The sequence below is a fragment of the Corvus cornix genome, chromosome 11 (assembly GCF_000738735.6).
Source record: "Corvus cornix cornix isolate S_Up_H32 chromosome 11, ASM73873v5, whole genome shotgun sequence".
NCBI classification, from domain to species: Eukaryota; Metazoa; Chordata; class Aves; order Passeriformes; family Corvidae; genus Corvus; species Corvus cornix.
In genome coordinates this window covers 6,965,497-6,986,515 of record NC_046341.1, presented here as the reverse complement: position 1 = coordinate 6,986,515, position 21,019 = coordinate 6,965,497, and the positions used below count along the sequence as shown (strand labels likewise).

General features: G+C 50.8%; 2 protein-coding genes across 3 annotated transcripts in view; both read right to left on the bottom strand.

Moving 5' to 3' along the window:
- Positions 1–1,092: 1,092 nt before the first annotated feature.
- NRN1L (neuritin 1 like) lies at positions 1,093–4,209 on the bottom strand. Of its 2 annotated transcripts, none has more exons than XM_039558327.1 (3): positions 4,109–4,209; positions 1,615–1,777; positions 1,093–1,533 (listed from the first exon to the last, which is right to left on the bottom strand). In XM_039558327.1, exons 1-3 carry the CDS (start codon positions 4,164–4,166, stop codon positions 1,260–1,262), a joined length of 495 nt encoding a protein of 164 aa, XP_039414261.1. In that variant the 5' UTR covers positions 4,167–4,209; the 3' UTR covers positions 1,093–1,259. The 2 variants fall into 2 exon arrangements, with proteins under 2 accessions (XP_039414261.1, XP_010401748.1); XM_010403446.3 differs by lacking the exon at positions 4,109–4,209 and adding an exon at positions 2,058–2,273.
- A 743-nt stretch (positions 4,210–4,952) lies between these two features.
- The window catches only part of EDC4 (enhancer of mRNA decapping 4), a 33,630-nt gene continuing 17,563 nt past the window's right edge, over positions 4,953–21,019 (bottom strand). Inside the window, exons 18-29 of the mRNA XM_039558273.1 lie at positions 19,774–20,237; positions 18,078–18,179; positions 16,959–17,111; positions 15,549–15,585; positions 14,596–14,776; positions 12,552–12,707; positions 11,713–11,828; positions 10,880–11,045; positions 9,529–9,715; positions 8,107–8,326; positions 7,286–7,449; positions 4,953–6,005 (exon numbers count right to left, since the gene is read on the bottom strand). Coding sequence (XP_039414207.1) covers positions 5,813–6,005; positions 7,286–7,449; positions 8,107–8,326; positions 9,529–9,715; positions 10,880–11,045; positions 11,713–11,828; positions 12,552–12,707; positions 14,596–14,776; positions 15,549–15,585; positions 16,959–17,111; positions 18,078–18,179; positions 19,774–20,237 — 2,139 coding nt within the window. The 3' untranslated portion in view covers positions 4,953–5,812. The remainder of the gene's footprint in view (positions 6,006–7,285; positions 7,450–8,106; positions 8,327–9,528; positions 9,716–10,879; positions 11,046–11,712; positions 11,829–12,551; positions 12,708–14,595; positions 14,777–15,548; positions 15,586–16,958; positions 17,112–18,077; positions 18,180–19,773; positions 20,238–21,019) is intronic.

Here is a 21,019-nt window from a genome sequence, read left to right as displayed (position 1 = left end):
GGGAGTGATGGCTGTGCCCAGGAGAATGAGCTGCCTCGCCAGCCCAGGCCTAGGGGAGTTGGTTTGCACAGTGGGTTTTAGTAGCTGGGAAAAAAATATCCCAAATTTTCAGCATAACAGCGATAGGGATGGGAATTACAGCATCTTCCACTGATAGACACAAATTTAGCTGAATTAAACACCCCCAAATCATCTAGGTTTAACTTCAACAAGTTCCATGTGGACCTGGATAGAGAGAGTTTCAGTTCCCTGTTTTTTTCACCTTCATCACCTTGGTTAAAAAAACCCAAACCTCTCTGCCCTGCAAACCATAGTTTTCTTCATGACCACGAATATGGCCAGAATAAAAGGGGTGGAAAACAGAAACTGTCACTGGAGTTACCCATCAGTGTGGATACAATATTGCTGCTAGCAAGAATTTTTCTTGCTTCTTTCCAGTCCCATGAGATATTTTTCTCTCTCACGGAAGATATTAGCAGAGTTCTATAAGCTGTGATCACCTGCGACCTTGCAAAGCTTTGTTTATGGTACAGTAGAAAAATATTTTGACAGTGGATGTTTTAGAATTTTAGCCAATCACCCCAAGGGATGGCTGATCCTTTGAACAATTAGACTATGAAGAAAAAAGTCTATAAAAGAGTTTGTCAAATAATTAAATAAATCAATCTTGCCGCACAATTCCTGCCTGTTGGATCTCTCTTCTCCTCCCTACCACTGCGGGATACTGTAATACATCAGAGCACAAGCTATTGGCTGCCAAAAGGACAAAGAAATCTGCACCCTGCGTTTTCCTAAGGTACCCTTTAAAACGAATAAAACATTTGACCCACCAGGGAATATCTGCTATGCCCAGCCCTGAAAAGCAGCTGTCAGGGAGCACCAAGGCAATGGGAATCGCCTGTTCCTGGGGCTGTCCATGGTCTATGGACTGCGTGGCATGGCCATGGGCAATACACTGGGGGAATGGAGTCACAGACCCTCCCATTGACCCTCCTTGGGGACTGGTGCTGGGAGCATCTCCTCTCCAGCCCCCAGTGCAAACACGGAGCTTGGGAAGGGGCTCGAGGGGCATCCCATGGCAGAGAGACAGGGGAAATGTAAAAGTGTCTTTTAATATAAATATAAATCCATCTGAAGTGCTGCAGGAGAGGACCTTGCCCCATGAGAGATGCCCGGGAGGGAGGTGGGCGTGGCGGGGACCGGCCAGCACCCGGGGGGACCGACCCGGCATCACCTGGGTACCCCGCGGGCGAGCAGGGCTAGAGCCGGGGCAGCAGCAGCGGCAGGGCCAGCAGGGCCAGCAGACGGGGGTGCAGGGGGGTGGCCGAGCCCCGCAGCGTGGCCTGGTTGGTCTCAGCGGCCGGCGAGCCCTGGGCGCTGGCCAGGCGGCCCCGGGCGCTGCACAGCTCCTGCAGGTTCCCCTGGAACTGGATCTTGCGGGACTCCTGGCGCAGCGACTCCCAGATGGTGGCCGCTTCCACGGGGCATCTGGACAGCACCTCGCTGGCGCAGGTGTGGAAGTCATCCCAGGACCTGGGGAGGAGGGCGGGAGTCGGGGGGAATGCTGGTGGCAGGTCACCCCGCCGTCCCAGCGGCTCCCACAGGGACACTCACTTGCAGATGGTGTCCAGCTCCTGCTCCTCCTCGCCGCCCTCCTCCTGCTGCTGCTGCCGGACGCTCTGGGCCATGCTGTCCCCTAGGCTGATGAGGCAGCTGGCGAAGCCCTTGTAGATGGTGTCGCACTGTCCCGCCATGCTGACGGGCTCCTGGCTCGTGGCTGCGGGGCACAGAGAGGAGAGACTGAGCTGAGCCCCCGCCGACCCCCCGACACCCCCCGCCTGCCCGGCTCAGGGGAGTGTGGCCTGAAAGTGTCACCGGGTGGGGATGACAACGGGCTCTGAAATGTGGCGAGGGGCTTCCACATCCCCCCTGGCCGCCGGCATCCCCTCCCTGGGCACTCGTAGTGACCCTTCGCTCCTGGCCCGGGAGGCCGACGCGATGTGACGACCCCGCAGCGATGCTGCCATTCGCCGCAGGGCTCCTGCCGGCCGCGTCACCTCGGGCCTCCCGGTCTCTCCCCGGAGCCATCTGTCCCGGCCTTTATCCCCTGACAGCAAAGATTAATTTGTGACTACAACAGAAAAAAAAAAACAAAGCAAAAGCTCATCAAGCTGGAGTCCCTGCTCCGACTGCAGTGGGAGAGAGGGGAGAAAGGGGAGAGGAAAGGGAAAAGGGGAAAGAGAAGGGGAAAGTGGGAGAGGAAGAGAAAGGGGAAGGGAAACGGGAGAAGGAGGAGAGGTGGCACGAGGAAGGGGAAGAGGAAAGGGAAAAGAAAGTGGAAACGGAGAGGGAAGAGGAAAGGTGGGTAGAGGAAGGGGGAAGGGAAAGAGGAAGGGGAAAGGTGAACAGGAAAGGGGAAAGGATAAAGAAGAAAGGGGAAGGGAAAACAGGAAGGGGAAGTGGGGGAGGGAAAGGGGAAGACAAAGGAAAAGGCACAAGTGCAACTCTGGCTGCTTCATTCTGAGAAGCCCCAGTTCCCTGCTCTGCTCCACAAACGATTCACCGCTGTCACTGGCCAAACCCTGTTGCCGGCCACGGGACAATGGGTGACAAGGTGTGTTCATGAGGACCGCGAGCACATCCACGAGCGATGAGAAGCCCAAAAGGAGCTGGTGTATGACTGGGTCACAGGGAAAACCTGCATGGTCCTCAGCTCTGCCCCAGGGGTCGCGCATGCCAGAAGATGTGGGCTCCCCGTGCCAATTCACAAGTTACAAGAGTTTTGGAAGTGCCATGGGTGCGCACCAGCGAGGTTTCTAATTGAGGACAGCCCTGAGGGGGACCCCTGTGGGAAGGTGACCCTAGAAGCAGCTGAAAGTTTCCCGGTGACTGCCGAGGCAGCCAGGATATCTCGAGGGAGCCCTGTGCCTCGCTGCTGGCATCCCATGCCTGCACCCCCGGAACAGGGTCCTGAGCAAAGTGGCTGTGGTCGAGACTAACACCAGGGCGAGCCTGACACGATCACAGGGCGCATTAGGAGTTTGTGGTGAGAATCCCCTGAGCACAGCACCGCGGAAAGGCTCGGATTGGTGTCGGACACGTGGGTCACAAACATCCCAGGTATCAATAGAGAGAGTGGGATCCATTGCTCCTCTTTTGACCCAGCCAGGCAACAAGCGTGTCTCCCACCAGCCCAGGGACACAGCGGCTGGCAGGACCAGATGATGCCTCCCCTCAGCCGGCTGGTCCCTGCTGCAGGCTGAGGTTTCACCTCCTGGGCTCCTCTAATGCCCGGCACAAGCCCTCCCCTCCGCTCAGCTCCCTCGGCATGAGGCTGGGCAGGGCGAGCAAAGAAGGAGAAAGCAGGAGGGCAAATCACCTCCGCTGCTCTGCTGCGAAACTGTGGGGAAAAACCTGTCCCTGGCTCCGTCAGGGAGGAAACCCAAGGGAAACGCACGGAGGAAGTTTCCCAGGGCACTGCAGAGCATCCCTGGCTCCCAAGCGAGTGCCGACGCAGCCATTCTACTCCTGGGGAAGGGTCGGAGTCACCCACCCTCTGAGCCTAAAATCCAGCAGAGGTTTGGTTGTCCCTGTCCTCCACTGTCCGTGCAGCCGGAGCAGGTTAACCCCAGGATCCCCATCTCTCTGCAGAGCAGAGATGCCACTGGGTACCGCTGTGCTCCGCATCCTCCCTCGGCTCACGGAGGAGCGGGAGTGTGGAGGGGACACGCTGGTGCCCGTGAGGTGCAGGACCTGCTGGATAACAGTTCCCCAGCGATCAGGGTGCCCTCCGCCCCGGTGAGGTGCAGCAGGGAAAGCCAGCAGGTGCGTGGAGAGCCAGAGCTTGGGAATTGTCCCCTCCTGAGCAGAGAGACCCCGGACAGCTCTGTGAAGCCGTGCTCCTCCTTGCCCGGCATCTCAGGACACGGGACAAGGGTGGATGGATCGCTGAGCCGTGGGGCCACCGGGCACCCCGCTCCCCGCAGCTACAGAGGGTGCGCGACGCGGCCGGGGGTCCCGCTCCCACCGCCAGCCCCCCAGCCCCGGCGGGGAGAGCCCAGCGGAGTCGGCCCCGCAGCCCGACCCGGAGCGGCCCCGCGGCACTCACCGAGGTGCAGGAGCAGCGGGCACACGACGCCCAGCAGCCGCCAGCAGCCGCCGCCCATGGTGCGGACCCCGCGCCGCCGCCGCCGTGTGCTCCGCGCCCGCCGCCGCCGGCAGCCCCGGCCCTGCCGCCCGCCCCCGGCACCGCCCCAGGACCGGCCCCCGGCACGCCCTGCCGGCCCCACCGAGGGGCGGAGGAGCCCCCGGGGCTGGACCCCAGCCCGTGCAGTTCACAGAATCACAGAATGGTTTGGGTTGGACGGGACGTAAAGACCATTTCGTTCCAACCCGTCAGGGACTCCTTCCACTAAGACCAGGTTGCTCCAAGCCCTGCGCAACCTGGTCTTGCGAACACTTCCAGGGATGGGGCATCCACAGCTTCTCTGGGCAACCCGTGCCTCACAGGAAAGAACTTCTTCCTAATATCAAATCTAACCCTGCCCTGTGTCAATGGGAAGCCATTTGCCCTTGTCCTGTCACTCCATGCCCTTGTCCAAAGTCGCTCTCCAGCTGTCTTGGAGCTCCTTTATGTATTGGGAAGGTGCTCTATAGTATTCCCAGAGCCTACTCTTCTCCAGGAGGGAGGACCAGCTGGAGACATTTTTGCTGTGAAAAGGGGAATTAATGTCCCCTTCCCACAGCCAGCAGCCCACCATCACCTCCTGGCTCTCCCAGGAAGCAGAGACCACTATGCCCTGCTGGACTCATGCAGGAAGGCTTGAGCAGAGACTCAAGAAAAAATCTGGGAAGAGAGAGGGCATCCTGGCCCCCCTCAGGCTCCAGCCTGGAGATGGTTTGATACCCTCAAAGGCCCCTCAGTCTTCCCTCCATCACACAACAGAAGAAGGTTTCCACCTTTTTTTTCTCAAAAAGTTTTTTATTGAATTGTTCTTAATGTTATTTCCAAAAAAACCCAAAAAACAAAAAACAAACAACAAAACCCCCCAAAATTTAGATAAAAAGAAAAACCTCCGTGTAAAATCAAAACTAATGTCTGAAACATGGACATGCTCTGATGCACAACAGAACCGGTGGCCCCCCCGGGGCTCTTGCAGTTTGCTGCTGCCTCAGCACCCTGACCCAGAGCCCCTCCCTGGGGCACTCCAGGGGCATCACCCCCTGCCCAAACCTGCCTCACTGGGCCAGGTGGGCAGGGCACCCCACTGTGGATCTGGAATTAACGAACCTCAGAATAACTAACTAATTAACGAATTTTAACTAACCCCTCTCGCTCAGCTGAGCTCCTCCCTGTGCCTATCCCAGGGAGGAGGAGTTTGAGCCCTTCACTAAGGTGTGGGTACAGGTTTCTGGTCAGCGAGGAGCGCGTGGCCCCGGCAGCCCCCGTGCTCACGCTCAGCGCACACCTCCCTTCTCTCTTGCTGATGGCAGCAGATCCAAACCTTTAAAGGGGTAAGAAATCCATCGGCTTCTGCTGCATGAGACATGGACTGCCAGCCAGCCTTGGGGACGGATGGGCAGGTGAAGAAGAGATTTAACTCTCAAAAAAGAGGCTATTTAGGAAAAATAAGCCAAGTGAATGTTCAGTGACTATCTGGAACTATACACAGATGGCGTTTGCCTTAGAGACATCACACACGTGTTGATAGCTTTTCTGGCAAGAGCTCTGAACACCAGCCAGACATCGTTAGTAACTACGGATCTGCTGGGTGGGCCTCGGTGGAGCAGCCCACCAGGCAGCCAGGTCCTCCTAGGTCATGCCAGGGGTGACCAGGCCCTGGAGCATGATCATGAGGCGACGTGCAGGTTTGCTCAGCGGGTTGTGGGGTTCCACCTGGAGGAACTGGAAGAGCTTTTGCCGCACCTGGTTCATCACTGACCCCATGTGGTCTCGGGTGATGGGGTCGCTTTGGTCCAGGTGCATCACTGCATCCTCCAAGTAGCTGAAGGAGAGAGAGCAAGGTTAGGACCAAACCCAGCATATGATCCCAATCTGATTCAGTTCACGTTAGCACTGAAGATGCACAATTTTGCTCCCTACTCCACCCAAACTCTGCAGTATGTTCAGCCGTCAGGAAATAAATGTTCCTGACTCACAGCAGAGTCCACCTATCCCTTCCTCAACATCTGAGGGCAGCCTACAGCTCCCAGCCTGCCCACCTGCCCCACAACCTGACTGCTGGAACCAAGGTAGGTGCAACAGTCAGTGAGAACTCCCCATGGTGCTGGAGGTGGCTCTCAGTAAATATTTTCTTAAATGCTTTTAGAGCAGAATTAGTCACTCATTAGACAGTAAAACTTGTCAGCAGTGAGGCTCAGTTTGTGTAGGGTTACATCTAAGATCCATCCAAGAAGGGGTGGGAGAAGATCAAGACTTTCACCAACAAGACACTCTGAAGTTCAGATGAGCCATCAGCTTTCAAGCCACAGCCTGAGTAAGGCAATGTGGTCACTGTAGGTTTTCAATAACAACGCAGTTTAAACTTCACAGTAGCAGCTTTAACCTCAATTACCAGCTTGTCTGTAACTTAAAGCTCTTTTCAGTTTTTCTAGCTTGCTTTATTCCTATGAAGTTGAGTTAAAAAATTCGATTTAAGCAGTTTTTCCCCACAAGCCATAGTCAAAACCTGTAGGTACCTTAACAATTTAGCTTTTAAGGGCAGATAGCAGGGCTTTGACTCACACACTAAAAATGCTCATGGCAAGTATCAGCACAGTCACTATTTTGTCACACAAGCTTTGCTTGGAACATCCACCAGAAATTATTCCAGTAGCTCCTGCTGCAACCTCCCACTGAGCCTTTCTGACAGTCACGACAAGAAACTGTCGACACAAAGTCCAGTGTTGGGTTAAGAGTTGAGGACAGAACAAACTTACCCTGGATATTATACTATCCAGGGAACATGGCACTATCCCTCCTTTTGCCTCTACATGGAAATCGTTCCTTAGGGAATGGAGATCGCTGCACAGGCTGTAAATATTTACATGCTACAGTTCCAGAGGTACCAGCACCTGCTGCTGGGTACTCCTTCCACTACTACCTCAGGGCAGCAAAGCTTTCCATGGCAATGCTGACATACTTTTCTGAGTTACCACTGGCTGTAAACATGCCAGTAACAGGCTACAGAGGCTCCAACTTTCATCAAAGCACCACCTTCCACTTGCAGGCAGTGAATTTAAAGCCAGTGCCAAGAACAGGACCCTGTTCTCTGGTCATACTCACTTCAGCTTCAGTTCCGTACGAGTGCCCAGATCTGAGGAGAGCTGCTGGATGAGGGAGAGCAGCACAGGCTGGGACAGTGGGCACGGATGCTGTCCAAATACTTGCTGAGTATCCACAGTCTCACAGACATACAGAACCAGGTTGAGATCAGCTGCTGTTAGAGCCTGCAAGGAAGACACAGCTAGAAATGCACAGGGAACAACAGGCGGGTGAGGGACACGGGACAGAGTGACCGCCCTGAGACGCTCAATGGCTTGACAGCCTCCTCTGGGAGCAAAACTCTCTGCACCTCTGCTGTACAGGCCAGCAGGGCCATCTTTAGGCTCTTGCTCTATGCTCTGAGGACACCTGTGTCTGTGCCAGACAGAGGGGAGCAGGTTACTGTCAGCAGCATGGGGCAGGGCCAGCAGTGCTATCATTCCCAGAAGGGTTTGTCTGCAGCAGCTCTAAGGGATCTGCTTACATGTTCAAAGTCAAAGACAAGGTCAGGCCCCAGCTGGTAGATCTGCCTGGAGAGGCTTATGAAGCTGTTGCTCTTCAGAGGTGCGCCACGTGTCACCACTGATGGCAAAACACGCTGGTTTACTGGAGCACTGACACTGTCCTGACAGGGCATGGGCAGGGATGAAGGAAAAATGGAACCTGCATGGCTCTGGCTTCACCTGCATGAGAGGAACTGCACGCCTCAAGCACTCCACTGCCACAGGTCTTTCAGTCAACTCCTGTGTAAGCCGTTGTGAGATTATGTGCCCACCCCAAGGAGTCCTTTTTCCTTCTTGGTCCCCAACAAGCAGTGGATGACTACCAGGAAAACTAGGTACCTGCTGGAAAGCTTGATTGAGGTGTCCCTGCTGGAGCAGCTGAAGGATGTGAGTCTGCTGGGACTGGAAATCCATGTGAGTAGAGGGGATGGGTGTCCCGGCTGCCGAGCGCATTGCCTGGACAATGCTCGAGGTGACAGCTGCTTGCTGCTCCTTCATAGCCAGGCTCACTTCTCCTTTAATGACTCTCTGCACCTGGGCCAAAATAGACTCCTGCATGCTGAGAAAAACAAAACAGAACCCATGGGCACCTCTGAGAATGAAGAGCTGAGGGATAACACTGCACAAAGCTTATACCAGCGAGAAAGCACAGGCTGGTTTGCTTATTGTAGTGTGGCTCCCAAAGGGTTCATACAAATAGATCTGAGGCACAGGCAACTCTGTGGCCAACACCACACTGTCCCAGGGTGCACTTGGAAGATGCTGAAATTCTGTGCAGGAAAGTGACATTTCAGGGAACTAAGTCTCTCATTAAACAACGTTTTAAATCTTTAATGTCTCTGGCTTATAAGCAAGGCAACTCAGCTGTGGGGTTATCTCCAAATGGGGCCAGCTTCCTATATGAGATCTGTTAGATGCAGTTCCTAGTGTGCAGATGACACCTTTAGAATGAGAACACACTTATACTGTGCCTGTGACTTCTCCACAGAAGAGCAGTTCACAGTGCAGACTCTGCTGCTCTGTGTGACACCTTTTCCCTCAAGGGCTGGATTCTTCCCTCTTACAAAGGGTACAAAGTACCAAACTTGCTCTACCGCAGGTAGAAAAGCAGGACTTCCCTGGGAACAAGCACAGCCCGTGCAACAAGACCAGGATTTAGTCTGGTGGCCTTTCTGGCAACTCTGGCCTGCACTGAAGACCCCAGTGTGCTCTGACATATGTTCTAGTGGCTTAAAATAGACAGGGTTGCTCTGCCCCGCAGGTGACCACCAACCAATCACAATGTCTGGCAATTGGCCACTGCCTCATGGCATGAATGTGCTGGAGGCACTGCTGGGATCCCATCCTGAAACCAGGAGGGCAAAGCATGAACTGCTGCAGAGCAGCTGGGGGGAGAGAGAGTAGCCCGTAGAAACTCTATGCCTGAGGACACGGAGTAGAGAAAAGCCTTCAAAAGACTCCTCTGAAATGATCTTCAGGAAGTGCTCACATTTGAGTGTGCTTAGGGGGTGCCTTAGATCCTTCTGTTCTCCATTGTGCACATGGGACCAGGGGAAAGGCAGGCCCTGAGCTTCCCAGTACAGCTGGGAAACCTTCTGTGGGCAACATTCACCAGCCCATGTGCTTTGCCATATGTGCAGGGCCAACAAGCAGCCCAACAGCACTCCTGGCTTGTTTCCACAACTAAGCAGGGAGAGGTGCTTGTGACACGCATGTACCTCTCAGCGATACCTCCTTCCACAAGCCCAGCTGCCAACTTACTTGCCCACGATGATGTGCAGCTGGTGCTGCACCTCAGCATGGACACTGGCTGCGATGGTGGACGCCAGCTGCTCCGTGGTGCTCTGGAAGGTGCTGATGAGCTGCCGAAGCTGGTTCAGCAGCGGGTCCCGCACCTCCTGCTCTCGTACCTTCTTGTTCTTCAAGTGAGCCTCCAGCTGCTGGATATCTGCAACAAGCAGAGAGGGAGATGTTTGTGCCATCTGTACCTGTGGAGATGATCAGGGCAGAAATCCAACTGCCAGGCTCTACATATTCTCCAGCAGAAGCAATTGCTGAGCCTGTGTATGAACACAGGAGAGAGTAGAAGCACAAGCTTTGTTTGGGCTGCATTATATTAAACTAGAAACCCAGCTTCCAGTCTCCCCATCACACAGGATCACACAGCATAGCAACAAACCCACCAGTTCTCCTACAACAGACTTCTATAGGCACTCCTTGTTCAGGGGAGGTGAAGGCAGCAGTGAGGGTGTTTTATTTCATACATAGTGTGAACTGCGATCTGCATTAGTTCAATGCTAATGAAGAAAGAGGGGGAACATTTCTGACAAAAAAGAAATCATGTCTGCAAAGATTTAAAATCTGTATTTTAAAATATCTTATGAAGTGGCCTGATCAAAAGGGAGAAGAATGTAAGATCTTGTATTTGTGGGAGACTTGTGAGGAAGAGGAAGGGTGCAAAATAAACAGCAGTTGGAGACACCCTGCAAATCTATGGCCAACAGAAGTCACTGTGCTAGCACTGGCCACATTCAGCCCTCTCAGAAACCAGTTCTGCAGAGTAATATCTGTCCAGCCCCCCCCACTCCAAGCCTGAGAACAGGAATGATCTTCCCAAGTGCATCAGTGTACATTTTTCCTCACTCAAGAGTATACTCTATTTCAGCCTGAATATGTACACACTATTCAGCCACTATTGAATCTCTGGTCATCCTGGCACCCTTCTCTAAACTTTCTCCAATCCATTACACCTCTGAGAGAAGGGCCTAGCTGCAGGACTGCTACACTCCCCACTCATCATGTTCCTGACACCAGGACGGGATAATCCTGCAGCTGGGCCCTCCTGCTCAATAGATAAAGTCACAGATTCCCAGAACACAGCTGAGTGTTTTGCCATGGGCTACAAAGACCAGAGATGAATCTCTGCTCTTAAAGCACCACCCACAAAACCCAACCCACTTCTGCTTCCCAAGTATGAAACAATACACACGGATGGGCTAAAAGGTTAAACACTCACCAGTGAAACTCTGAAAGGCAAAAACGTAAGGCCAACGTATTGTCAGCCACTAATGCAAATAGAGCAGAGAGGAGCTAAAGAAGAAAACCTACTCACATTCCTGTGTGCCCTGCTTGAAGGTGTCATTGATTTGCTGGAACATGGACTGGCAGCTCTTCTCGAAGGCTGGCAGCACGACGCTCTGGAAGGCCTCCCTGTAGGCTGACTGGATGGGTCCCTGCAGAGTGTCAGCTGTGGCCCTCACAACACTGTCTGTAAGGTTCTTACAAGCACACACAGAAGATTCCAGAAAGTTAATGACAGCCTGCTCCAGGACTAAGGATGTAGGCAAATACCAGGTCCCTGCAACACATCCACACCAGGTAAAGACAGCCCAGTGTCTGCAAGGGTGCTCCCTCAGCTCTTCCCACTGGCCAGGCTGCACCGTGACTCCAGCAGGCAGAACCTCTGCTTGCTCAGGGGCTGCCCAAAACCAGCACCACTTCTCTGTACTCCTGCTGTAGAGCAAAGGAAGGTGGAACAGCTCCTTTCCCCTCCTCCTCCTTCCCAAAAAACCGTAATTCCCTGCCAAGGTAAGTAAGCAGTTCATGCTCCCTAAATAATGTAGATAGGGAGAATAGAAGGGAGCCAGTCAAATGTTCACCACTTGACTGATTGAGTTGGCCCCAGAAGTCACTGCTGTGGTGAGAATCTCTACTCTAGTAGAAAATGAACAACTTGGTAAATGAAAGGAGTGCCAATGAGGCAAAGTGGGCAGGGGAGCATACAAAGAGCTTGTCCTCCTAATGAGACTATGAAAGAGCTTTGACTACCGGCAGCTAAACTGGCATTACCTAGAGACAGAGGTGAGGGGAAAAGGTGTAAGAAGTTGCTACCCAGGCAGGTGACAACTCGGTGTCCCCAGGAAAAGCTACTCTAGTTCTCCTTACCTTTGATTTCACTAGCTTGGTGATATTCTCTTTCAGTGTCCCCTCAACAGCAGTGAGCTTGGCAGCAATCGTACTACTGAGCTGGCTGAGGGTAGGGTCCATGCTCTTGGAAATGCCTAGGCATAACAAAAACAGGACAAAATTGCAGCTTTAAGCCTAAAGTCACACTTCAAAGCCCAAAAAAGAAAATGCAATCAAATGATTCTTGGATATGACACAGCAAGGGACCATGATCACAAACTGTGCTTGGGGAGCTAAGGCTGGACATTTGGAGAAAGTTTTTGCTAGGAAGGTGGTACAGCTCTGGAAGTCACCAGAAGTTGTGGAACCTCCAGCATTGAAGGTTTCTAAGAATTGGTGTGACAAAGTCAGAACTGACCTGATCCAGAATTGCAGGTAGCCCTGCCTTAGGCAGCTACTGGCTGCAGGCTTTCCCACCAGCAGTTTTTGGAACATTTCCTTACATGCATGGTGCCAGCGCATTGAGAAAGGGCTAAGACAAGTTCAAGCTTGCTCCAACCAAGTCTCAGCATTTCCAAACTCATCAGCCTCTTTCACCTTCCTCCACTGAACAGACTCCAAAGGCTTTAGAGATTATAATGGAAGGTCAGACCACACTCTCTGGAAAGGCATTCCCTCTGGGAGCCTCATACCGCTTCTAAACCACAGCCCCTCTTCTCAGATTACAGTGGGGCCCACAGCAGTCTGTTGTGCAGAGCCTGGTGTTCACACAAACTAACTCCTGCTTCATACAGTGCCAGCACTTTTGCAGTGTGCTTTCCATCCCTATGGAGCTACCTGTAGGGATCCACCTCCCCTACTCAGGCAGCCACACTCACACTGGGGCACTGTCTTCTTCATCTCCTCCCGAATGGTCCTCTCCAGACGGTTACACACAGCTGTGGACAGGGACTGGGAGAGCTGCTGGGACAGGTGCTCCTGGAGCTGCCCATTGCGCTGCTGCCCTTCCGTCAGCACCCGGTCCAGTCTTCTCTCTAATGAGAACTCGTGTTAAGGAGCACAAACAACAGATTTCCTGTCTACCCACAACACTCCTGTACACGAAGATGGACAGTAGCCTCACCTCCAGAGGCTCGGTGACAGCAAATGTGCAGCTCTGGTGAAAGAGGGATCTCGTAACATTACTGCTGTGTTCCTGAAACAGGGTGCTCTTAAACAATTGATCAGGGTGAGAGAAGAGCTTTGGAAGGCAGGATAGGAAAGTCAAACAGCTAAAAGAAGTTGGACAGTACTGTTTCCTACATACTGTGGTTAACCTGGCTGCCCCATAGGCAGCTCAGCCTCAGCCAACCACTAGCCCACTCCTCTGCAGGCAATGGGGGACAGAACAGGCAGGGAGAAAGTGAGAAAACTCACAGGTTGAGGTGAAGACAGTTTAAGGGGTAAAGCAAAAGCTGCACATGCCAATCAAACAAAGTAAGGAATTCATTTACTACTTCCCATCGGTGAGCCGGTGTTCAGCCATTCCCAGGAAAGCAGGGCTCCCTCATGCCTAATGGTGGCTGGGGAAGACAAACACCATCACTCTAAGTGTCCCCTCTTCCTCCTCCTCTCTCCCAGCCTTTACAGCTGAGCACAATGTCATACAGTGTGGGGCATCCCTTTGGTCACTGGGGGTCAGCTGTCCTGGCTCTGTCTCCTCCCAACTTTTGCCGACCCCCAGCCTCTGCCTGGTGGAGCATCGTGAGAAACAGAGAAGGCCTTGACAGGACTTAGAAACAGCAAAAACATCAGTGTGTTATCAGCATTGTTTTAGTCACAAATCCAAAACATAACACACATGAGTTGCTGTGAAGAAAATTAACTCTATCTGAGCTAAAACCAGAACACCAGAAACCATCAAGTCCATTATCCATAAACAGCAAGCTGGTAAAAATGTTTCTACAGGATGGAATTAGTGGACATAAGTGATACAGTGCATGGGAGCAAACCCAGGCTTCAGGCTACTCATACCTCACGAAGCAAGCAAGCTCTCTGAAGGAGCCAACATACAAACACATCTTAAACAAACAAACACCAAACTCAGACAAAACAAAGAAATGACAATTCAGCTGCTGACAAAATTCAGTCCATGCATAAAGCTGTGCAGAAAGAAAAATTATTCTAGTATTACAAAGCAGCTCTGGACACTGAAATTCAGTAGAAAGGTATCTAAACTATCTGTGAATATCAGACTGATGGCCAAAAAAGGAAAATCCAAGACTAATTAATAGAGAAAACTGTTGTCATGGAAGTTAAGAGTGGTTTCAGACATGAGATAGGCTGGAGCTGCTCATTTTGAGGAACATAACCAAAGTCAGTGCAGCAAATGTACACAGGAACCAACGACTCACAATACAATACCAACAACTGGATACAAGGTTTGAAAGCACCAAAGAAAATACTTCTCAGACAACACATAAGGGACCTGTAGAGCACCATATGAATAAATGTGGACAAACAAGATAATTCTGTATCCAGCTATGCAGTATGGCAGCCAGATGCTATTTCTGGTGCAAGTACTGACTTGCCTTAAGGAGGAAAGGATCATCCCATAATTACTCTTGTGCAACTGGCCACTCTCTGAGGTGGGATAATGTACCAAGTGCACCTCTGGTCTACACCAGCACTGCAGCACTTATGCCTTAATGGGTAACTAAGATTTAGTGGCATTGAGAAAGAAGTGTCCGTTCTTCTCTGTTCTATTTCTGAGTTTCTTACCCTTAGAAAGGGCCTGAGAGGAACTAAAATAGTTATACTGCAGCCAGGCAATCGCACTGCACCTACGGCCCCATGCTCCCAAGATCCCTGACCCTTCTGAGCCTTCCTCGTGCCTCTAGTCTGCCTTGCAACCTTCCACTCAACATCTGCATACAAGGATACGCTCCTGCTCCTGTTGGGAGTCAATCACCCTCTCCATGTGGCCCATGAGGGAGCTCTGGATGGCATCGAGGTGATCTGTGAGTCTCTGCAGCAGCTCCATTTGGTTCTGCCGCAGCTCGGAGAGCTCCCGCTGTTGGCTCCTCAGGATGCACATCAGCTCATCCTGGAACTCTGGTGTCACCTACATGTGGAGAGAACAAGCACTAATTTCTAACAGGACTGGAGGTCAGCTGAGCTTTCTGCTCGGCATTGAGTCAATCCCTGTGCCTGGAAGTGAAGCGTAACACACAATGCAGAAAACAGGACCGGCTTAATGCCTGTTCCCAAGAACTACTGTGCCAAGGAATAAACTGATAAAGCAAGGTTCCTGCATGGAATGAATAAATGCTTGCTTAGAATATCAACTGTTTAGATTCAAGACCTCCTTCAAAGCAGATTTTATTCACTTTTGGCCAGGTACTGAGAGTAATGCATGAATGTAAACACTCAAACACTCATGAAAGAGCTGTGCAATCAGTACAGTAAGATTTCTTAGAGCACTTTTTCAGCTCTTTTGTTTATTTATGAAGAACCAAACAACTGGAGAAGTATAAATCTATAGTGTGTTGTCTCGTCACCTCCTCAAAATAGTTAAAGGAGTGTGAGGACCCACCTTTAAGGGGAAGGAACAAGGAGACACACATATCAAGGCCAGTCCCCCTGCAATCCCTTCTTTGCTGGGAACAGCTTATCTTGCTGCAAGCGCAAGCAAATATGAGAAGGAAATCATCAGTCTGGAGACCACAGAGCACCTTCTCTGCTGCGTGTCAGCACAGAGCAATGTCAAGCCCAAGTGCAGCCCCATGTCAACCTGCTTGGGCATGGCCCATGATACTTCAAGGAACTGGGATGAACTTTCTCTTAGGTCTTTCCTAGTAAGATATGAAGTGTCATGAAGAGCAACTCTGACTTACCTGGTTGTTAGATGATCTTGGTGACTGGTTCACATCCCTGGAAATAAACAGAGAAAGAGTAGTAACCCAGTTATGTCAATTAACTCCTCTTATTATCCAAGTCTTCTGCCAAAACAGATCACACATTTTATGGTTGCTTTGGATTTTACATTCCAGCTCATACTTCTGTTTTGCCTTGTATAACATGGAGAATGATGGGAAGGTGATGAAATCCCAGTCCTTATTATGACTCCATCATCTGCACTATTTGCAGACTCTGAAGTTCCTTACAGACTGGTCCCTTTGCAGAGAGGAGACCTGAACCAAGTGGTAATGAGGACTGTTACAAAGTGCACTGCACACTGATTTTTCAGTTTTGTCCAAATTCAAAGCCTTTGAAAAAAAAGGGAAGACTTTGCCAAACAGCTTTTGAACATCTCCTGCTATTTTACCAAAGAAAAAACAAGTATTCATTTGTTAAAATTTAGAATGAATGAGCACAAATTATCTGGTGTGATTCCAGCTCTCAAGGTGAAGAAACTAGTGATGCACTCCACCTCACAGAGCAGAATAAAGAAAAACACTGAACACATGGCTCCCAGGAGACCCTTTGTGACTGAACTGATCCCATCAAAGTCAAAGATCTACGAAGAAAAGCAAACATTTTTAGTTCTCAGACAGTACCCACTCATCAACTTTAAAAGGACTGAGGCAGAAAAAGTGAAAGCCATTTCAGAAACCAAGAGCTTCAGGGTGCCACTTGGCAGGACCACAGCCAGAATTAAATGCCGTAGCCCATCTTTGTTATGATCTGCAGAGCTAGAGATCCAAATCATGCAGCTATGGGAACACAAGAAGAGGAGGGAGCCCCGTGCAGAAGCTGTGCTGCTCTCCTCACACTGATGCAGACAGATTGGTCTAATGTGCCATGGGCAGACCCTTCCAGTCACCAATTTTCATTCACAGGATATTGATATAGGCACATTTAGAAACACACAAAAGCAGCAAGCAGGTAATAAATGATAGATGTTGCTGCACAAGGGCACTGTGCCACTGTTCAGAAGCCAATTAGAAATGGAGGCCATTGTGATACTCACAGCATCACAGTTCCAATGAAGCCTTCATTGAAACCAGTGAAAGGACCCAGTGTCCCCTCACAATGTGCAATTTACCTCCCACACATTCTTCTCAAGCCCAGGCTGTATTTTGGGTTTTGAGTCCCAGCTGGAGATAGTGCAGAACTATTCCCACGCCCAAGTGACAGTCAGTGTTTGAGTAACCAACAATGCTTTCTGTGGGGTTCCTGCCCTTTGCAAATGGGGTGAGGGTTGGGAGCCCTTGGCTGCTGCCTCAGACCCCAATGGCTACGAGAGGCTGTGGCCCTGCCCAGCTGGTCCCAGAGCCCCCTGTGACCTGGCAAGCCCAGCGTACCCGTCATCCTTCTTGCCCTTCCGCTTTAGCTTTGGGGAAGCCCGGGGGGATGCCTTGACTTTCCAGTCCTTCACAGGCAGCCTCTGCGCAGATGCTTTGGCACCAAATCCACCTGATGTAGAAGCCAAGCTTGCAACTTCATCATCATGGTCACTGTGAAGGAATGGCAGGGGAGAGGACATCACTCACAATACTGGACTGTGTCAGCCTTCATGGAGGGGAGGGATTCACACAGCTCTTCATCCACACACAGCCAGAGTCAGCTACAGACACCCCCACCTTAACCTTTCACAATCACCTCTACAGAGCTCAGAACAGGCTGCTCTGCTTTGATCCAGGTCTGCTCAGGCTGAGCCCGAGTGCTCTGCAGCAAGGCTTGGAGGGTCCCTGCATTAGGGGCAGCCAGGGCCCAGGCAGTGTGGCTGAACGATGCCTCTTTAGCTGCAAACACTGGCATGTGAGTCCCAGCATGACCCAGCAGGGAACCCAAGCACAGCACATCCTTACAGCTTTACACACAGCAAGCACTGGACACAGAAAACATTGCAAGAACAGAGGAGGATCAGGTGAGCCTAAGACACCTGTGATCCTCAGTACCTTGGAGACTTTCACCTGCTGACCAGCTTCCAATACAGGCTGCACATTTCAGTCTGAATTTACATGTGGATTGTGGACAACCCTCAGCTATCAAACAGGACTGAGCTTGTCAGGCACACAGAATGTGTCCACAGAACTTTAGGGGGACTCATAAGGGAGGAAAGATGTCAGGAGCAAGAAACTTACTCCTGAGGTACCCTTGCTACCTTATATAACGCACAATACTTGGAAACTGGTCCCTTAACAGGTTTTTACTGGTAATTAAATCAAGCTTGGTCCCTGCTTTTAGAAGCAGCACAATCAAACCTTTCCCTACAGGGAATAAACTGGAGAGTGCCCAGAGGCCAATCTTCAGATGAGCTGAAGTCATCAGAACATTAGGGAAGCTGGGCTGCAAACACACATTAAGTCAGGAGACAAAGCAGAGACATTCATCCCACACTTGAAGGCTGGCTGGGGACAGAGGCACGAATGCAGCCTGAGTCCATACAGGGGGAGAGAGGGGGCTGAGCACTCTGGTACCTTTGTTCTGCACTGGCATCCTGGCTGTCATGCTGCAGCAGGTGGTAGCTGTGTCGATGGTAGGAAGAGCTCTTGTGCTTTTCTTCAACCTCATCCCTTGGGCTAGAGAGGGGAAAAAAGAAAATACCGTCAGGAAAGCCTCTTTCAGCTTGGACACTCTCTCCATGTCTCACGAGAGATCCTGATAGAAAGTCTATAACAAAAATCAACCCCACACTGATCCCACAGATCCAGGAAGAGGCAGGTGTTGTGTAGAGGCACTAAAGGCTTGACTTGTCCAGAAGGAAGAAGCAGCTCAGCTATGATAGAAGCATTAACCAAGAACTATCTCCCAAAAGCCATTCATACAAGAGAGAGGTAAGTCACTACTCAAACCTGGCAGCACAGCATACTTCAATGAATAGCATCATCTTGGGTTTGTTTCTCCTTGTTTAATACTGATCACTGGAGCAAAAATCATCATTGTTTCTTAGTTCCTTAAAGTGTCTGAGGAAGTGTGTGAATGTGATGGGCCAGCTCTAACAGACAGAATCGTAACAGTGGATCTAGTCTGAGTGTCATAATGATTTTGAAAGCAAACTGCACGTGCTTCTAGGCTCCAAATTACATCTGCCTGAATGCAGCTTGCAGGAAGAACTTTAAACAGAAGTGAGCACTTGCAAAATCTCTCACAGTCAGACAGCTGATCTGATATTCTGATATAATATGTCCTGAAGAATTCAAAGACAGAGTGGGATTGAGGGAAGTTGCAAACTCCTATAAAAGTACTTTCTCAAGTTCATATTATAAGTAAAATAAAAAATATTGCATAGAAACACAGTCTTAATGCCCTCCCAAGAGCCATCAGATGGGACTGTTTCCTGGAACAACGTCCTCAGCTGTGGAGGCACAAGGTGAGGCCTTTCTTTGCAATTCTGATGAGGGAACAGTCCAGGATTACGTGAGGGACAACACAGACCCTCTCAGCCTTCTACTCCTGCTGAAAAGGAAGGTGTTTGCAGGTTCTCATGGTGCATGTAGCCCCAGTCTAAGCAGACTCTGGAGATGCCAGATGCATCTCGCTGTTCTCATCCCACTACAAGACAGGGATGCTAATTCTGTGATGAAATCCAGCACTGGTCCAGCATAACAGATTACTCCTTCTAAGCAGCCTAAGTGATGGTGCACCATTCTTCATTCCTGCTCCACTGCCATTTATTTTCTGACTGCTAAAGTACTTTATTTATTTATAACACTAGCTGCACAGAGGCAATCCTAGAAGAGAGATGTACAATTAACCTATAACCAAACCTGTCAGTTATGTGCTAATCGATTCAACAAAAGCCTTCAGGAATGCATCACCTGGGGCAGAACTTAGCTTGTACTGGCTTGATTTCCAGAGCGCACACACAAAAAAAAGGTAGCTCAAGTCTCCAGGTGAACATGAAGGCCAATAAAGTAGACTTTTCACCTTCTTAACAGAGATCATTTATGCTGCAAAGGGTGTCAGAGAGCAAAAATTGTTAGAGGTGGCCTAGGAAGTTCAGGACACAGCCTACAGACCAAGCACACAGGAAGACTGACTCATCAGATCCTTTAAGGGACAGAGGGATGGAGAACTGCTCTGGATTAATCACAATGTAAGAGCTTTTCACCAAGCTGCCCATTTGGCAAGTGCAAACAAACTGCCCAGTGCCAGACAAACCCATGTGATTACCTGTCTGCCATGCTGTTCCTGGTTTCCCGGGTTATGTCAGGAGCTGCTGGCCATGGCTGACTCACAACACTGTCAGAAGATGCATTTTCCTGAGTTAAAGCAGTCTCCAGTAATGATGGAGCATTCAGTCTGTCCACCTCCACTGGAGGCATGTCCAAAGAGTGGTGGCTGTGCTCGGAGTTGTGGCGGTTCCTGGGAGACAGCAAATGCAGGGCTGAGGCTGCTGAGGCCATACTGTCTGCATGGTGACTGGGCTCCAGCACCTCCCCAGGGAGCCCGGACGGAGCCGCCGCAAAGCTGCGCTGCAGGGTCTCGGAAGCAATCTCTGGGATATCCTGGGACATGGCTGTGGAAGCAGAGGAAATGACATCTGGGGAGCGCTCACGGGTGGGAGAAGCCTGGGGCACCACCAAGGGCTCCACTTCCTGCAGTTCCAGTGCTAGAGAGGAGTTTCCTGGTGTGACCTGAAAACAAAAATCAAACAAGAGCCTTTAGGGTAATGTGGAGACACCCCAAGAACCTCTGGTGCCTTAGACCAAACTGCCTCTGGAAACAGCCTGCTGTATCCTTTCCTCATGTGATCCCTGGCTCCCACTCCTTCATCAGATGGAAAACGGTGCCAGGACTTGTAGTGGACTCTCAGCTGGGCTAACACCACACTTAAGGCAACGCTAGTCTGAACTCACTTTCAAAAGAAAATGTAACAGTAGTTCTACCTCCCTGCTCTGCTCCAGACTCCCTCCTCTTTGAGGGAAAACATTAATTTTAACACTGAATATCTCCTGGACTGAAAACTTATTTCAATCTCAAGCTTTGGTCATGATCCATTTTACACAACACCTGGAAATTAAAATTTAGGGATAGGAAATCGCTATTTCAGACACATCAGACAAAAAGCAGGATAAACCTTTCCAGGTAGCATTGTCTCCTAACACAAAGGCTGACCACAAACAGCCACTGGGATAGTGACAGCACGAGCTAGAGCTGTCTCTGGTTTTCAGAGACATGCTGTTCTATACATGGACAAGTTCCATCAACATGGCTGAGTAAACTGGGCTGCAGGTCTGTGCCAGCAGCTGTGTTTTCCAAAGGGCACACACTGTCCCTGTTAACATCCAAATAAGTGTAATTTCAGAGAATCCTAGATAGCTTTGGGTTGCAAAGGAGCTTAAAGCTCATCTCATTCCAACCCCACTGCCATAGGCAGGGACACCTTCCACTAGACGAGGTTGCTCAAAGCCCCATC

Excerpts from the sequence above, each read along its gene's own strand:
- NRN1L (XM_039558327.1), bottom strand. The coding sequence starts at position 4,166 with ATGGGCGGCGGCTGCTGGCGGCTGCTGGGCGTCGTGTGCCCGCTGCTC. Across the intron at positions 1,778-4,108 it reads CCCGCTGCTCCTGCACCTCG|CCACGAGCCAGGAGCCCGTC; the intron begins GTGAGTGCCGCG and ends TGTGCCCCGCAG. Across the intron at positions 1,534-1,614 it reads GAGCTGGACACCATCTGCAA|GTCCTGGGATGACTTCCACA; the intron begins GTGAGTGTCCCT and ends CCTCCTCCCCAG.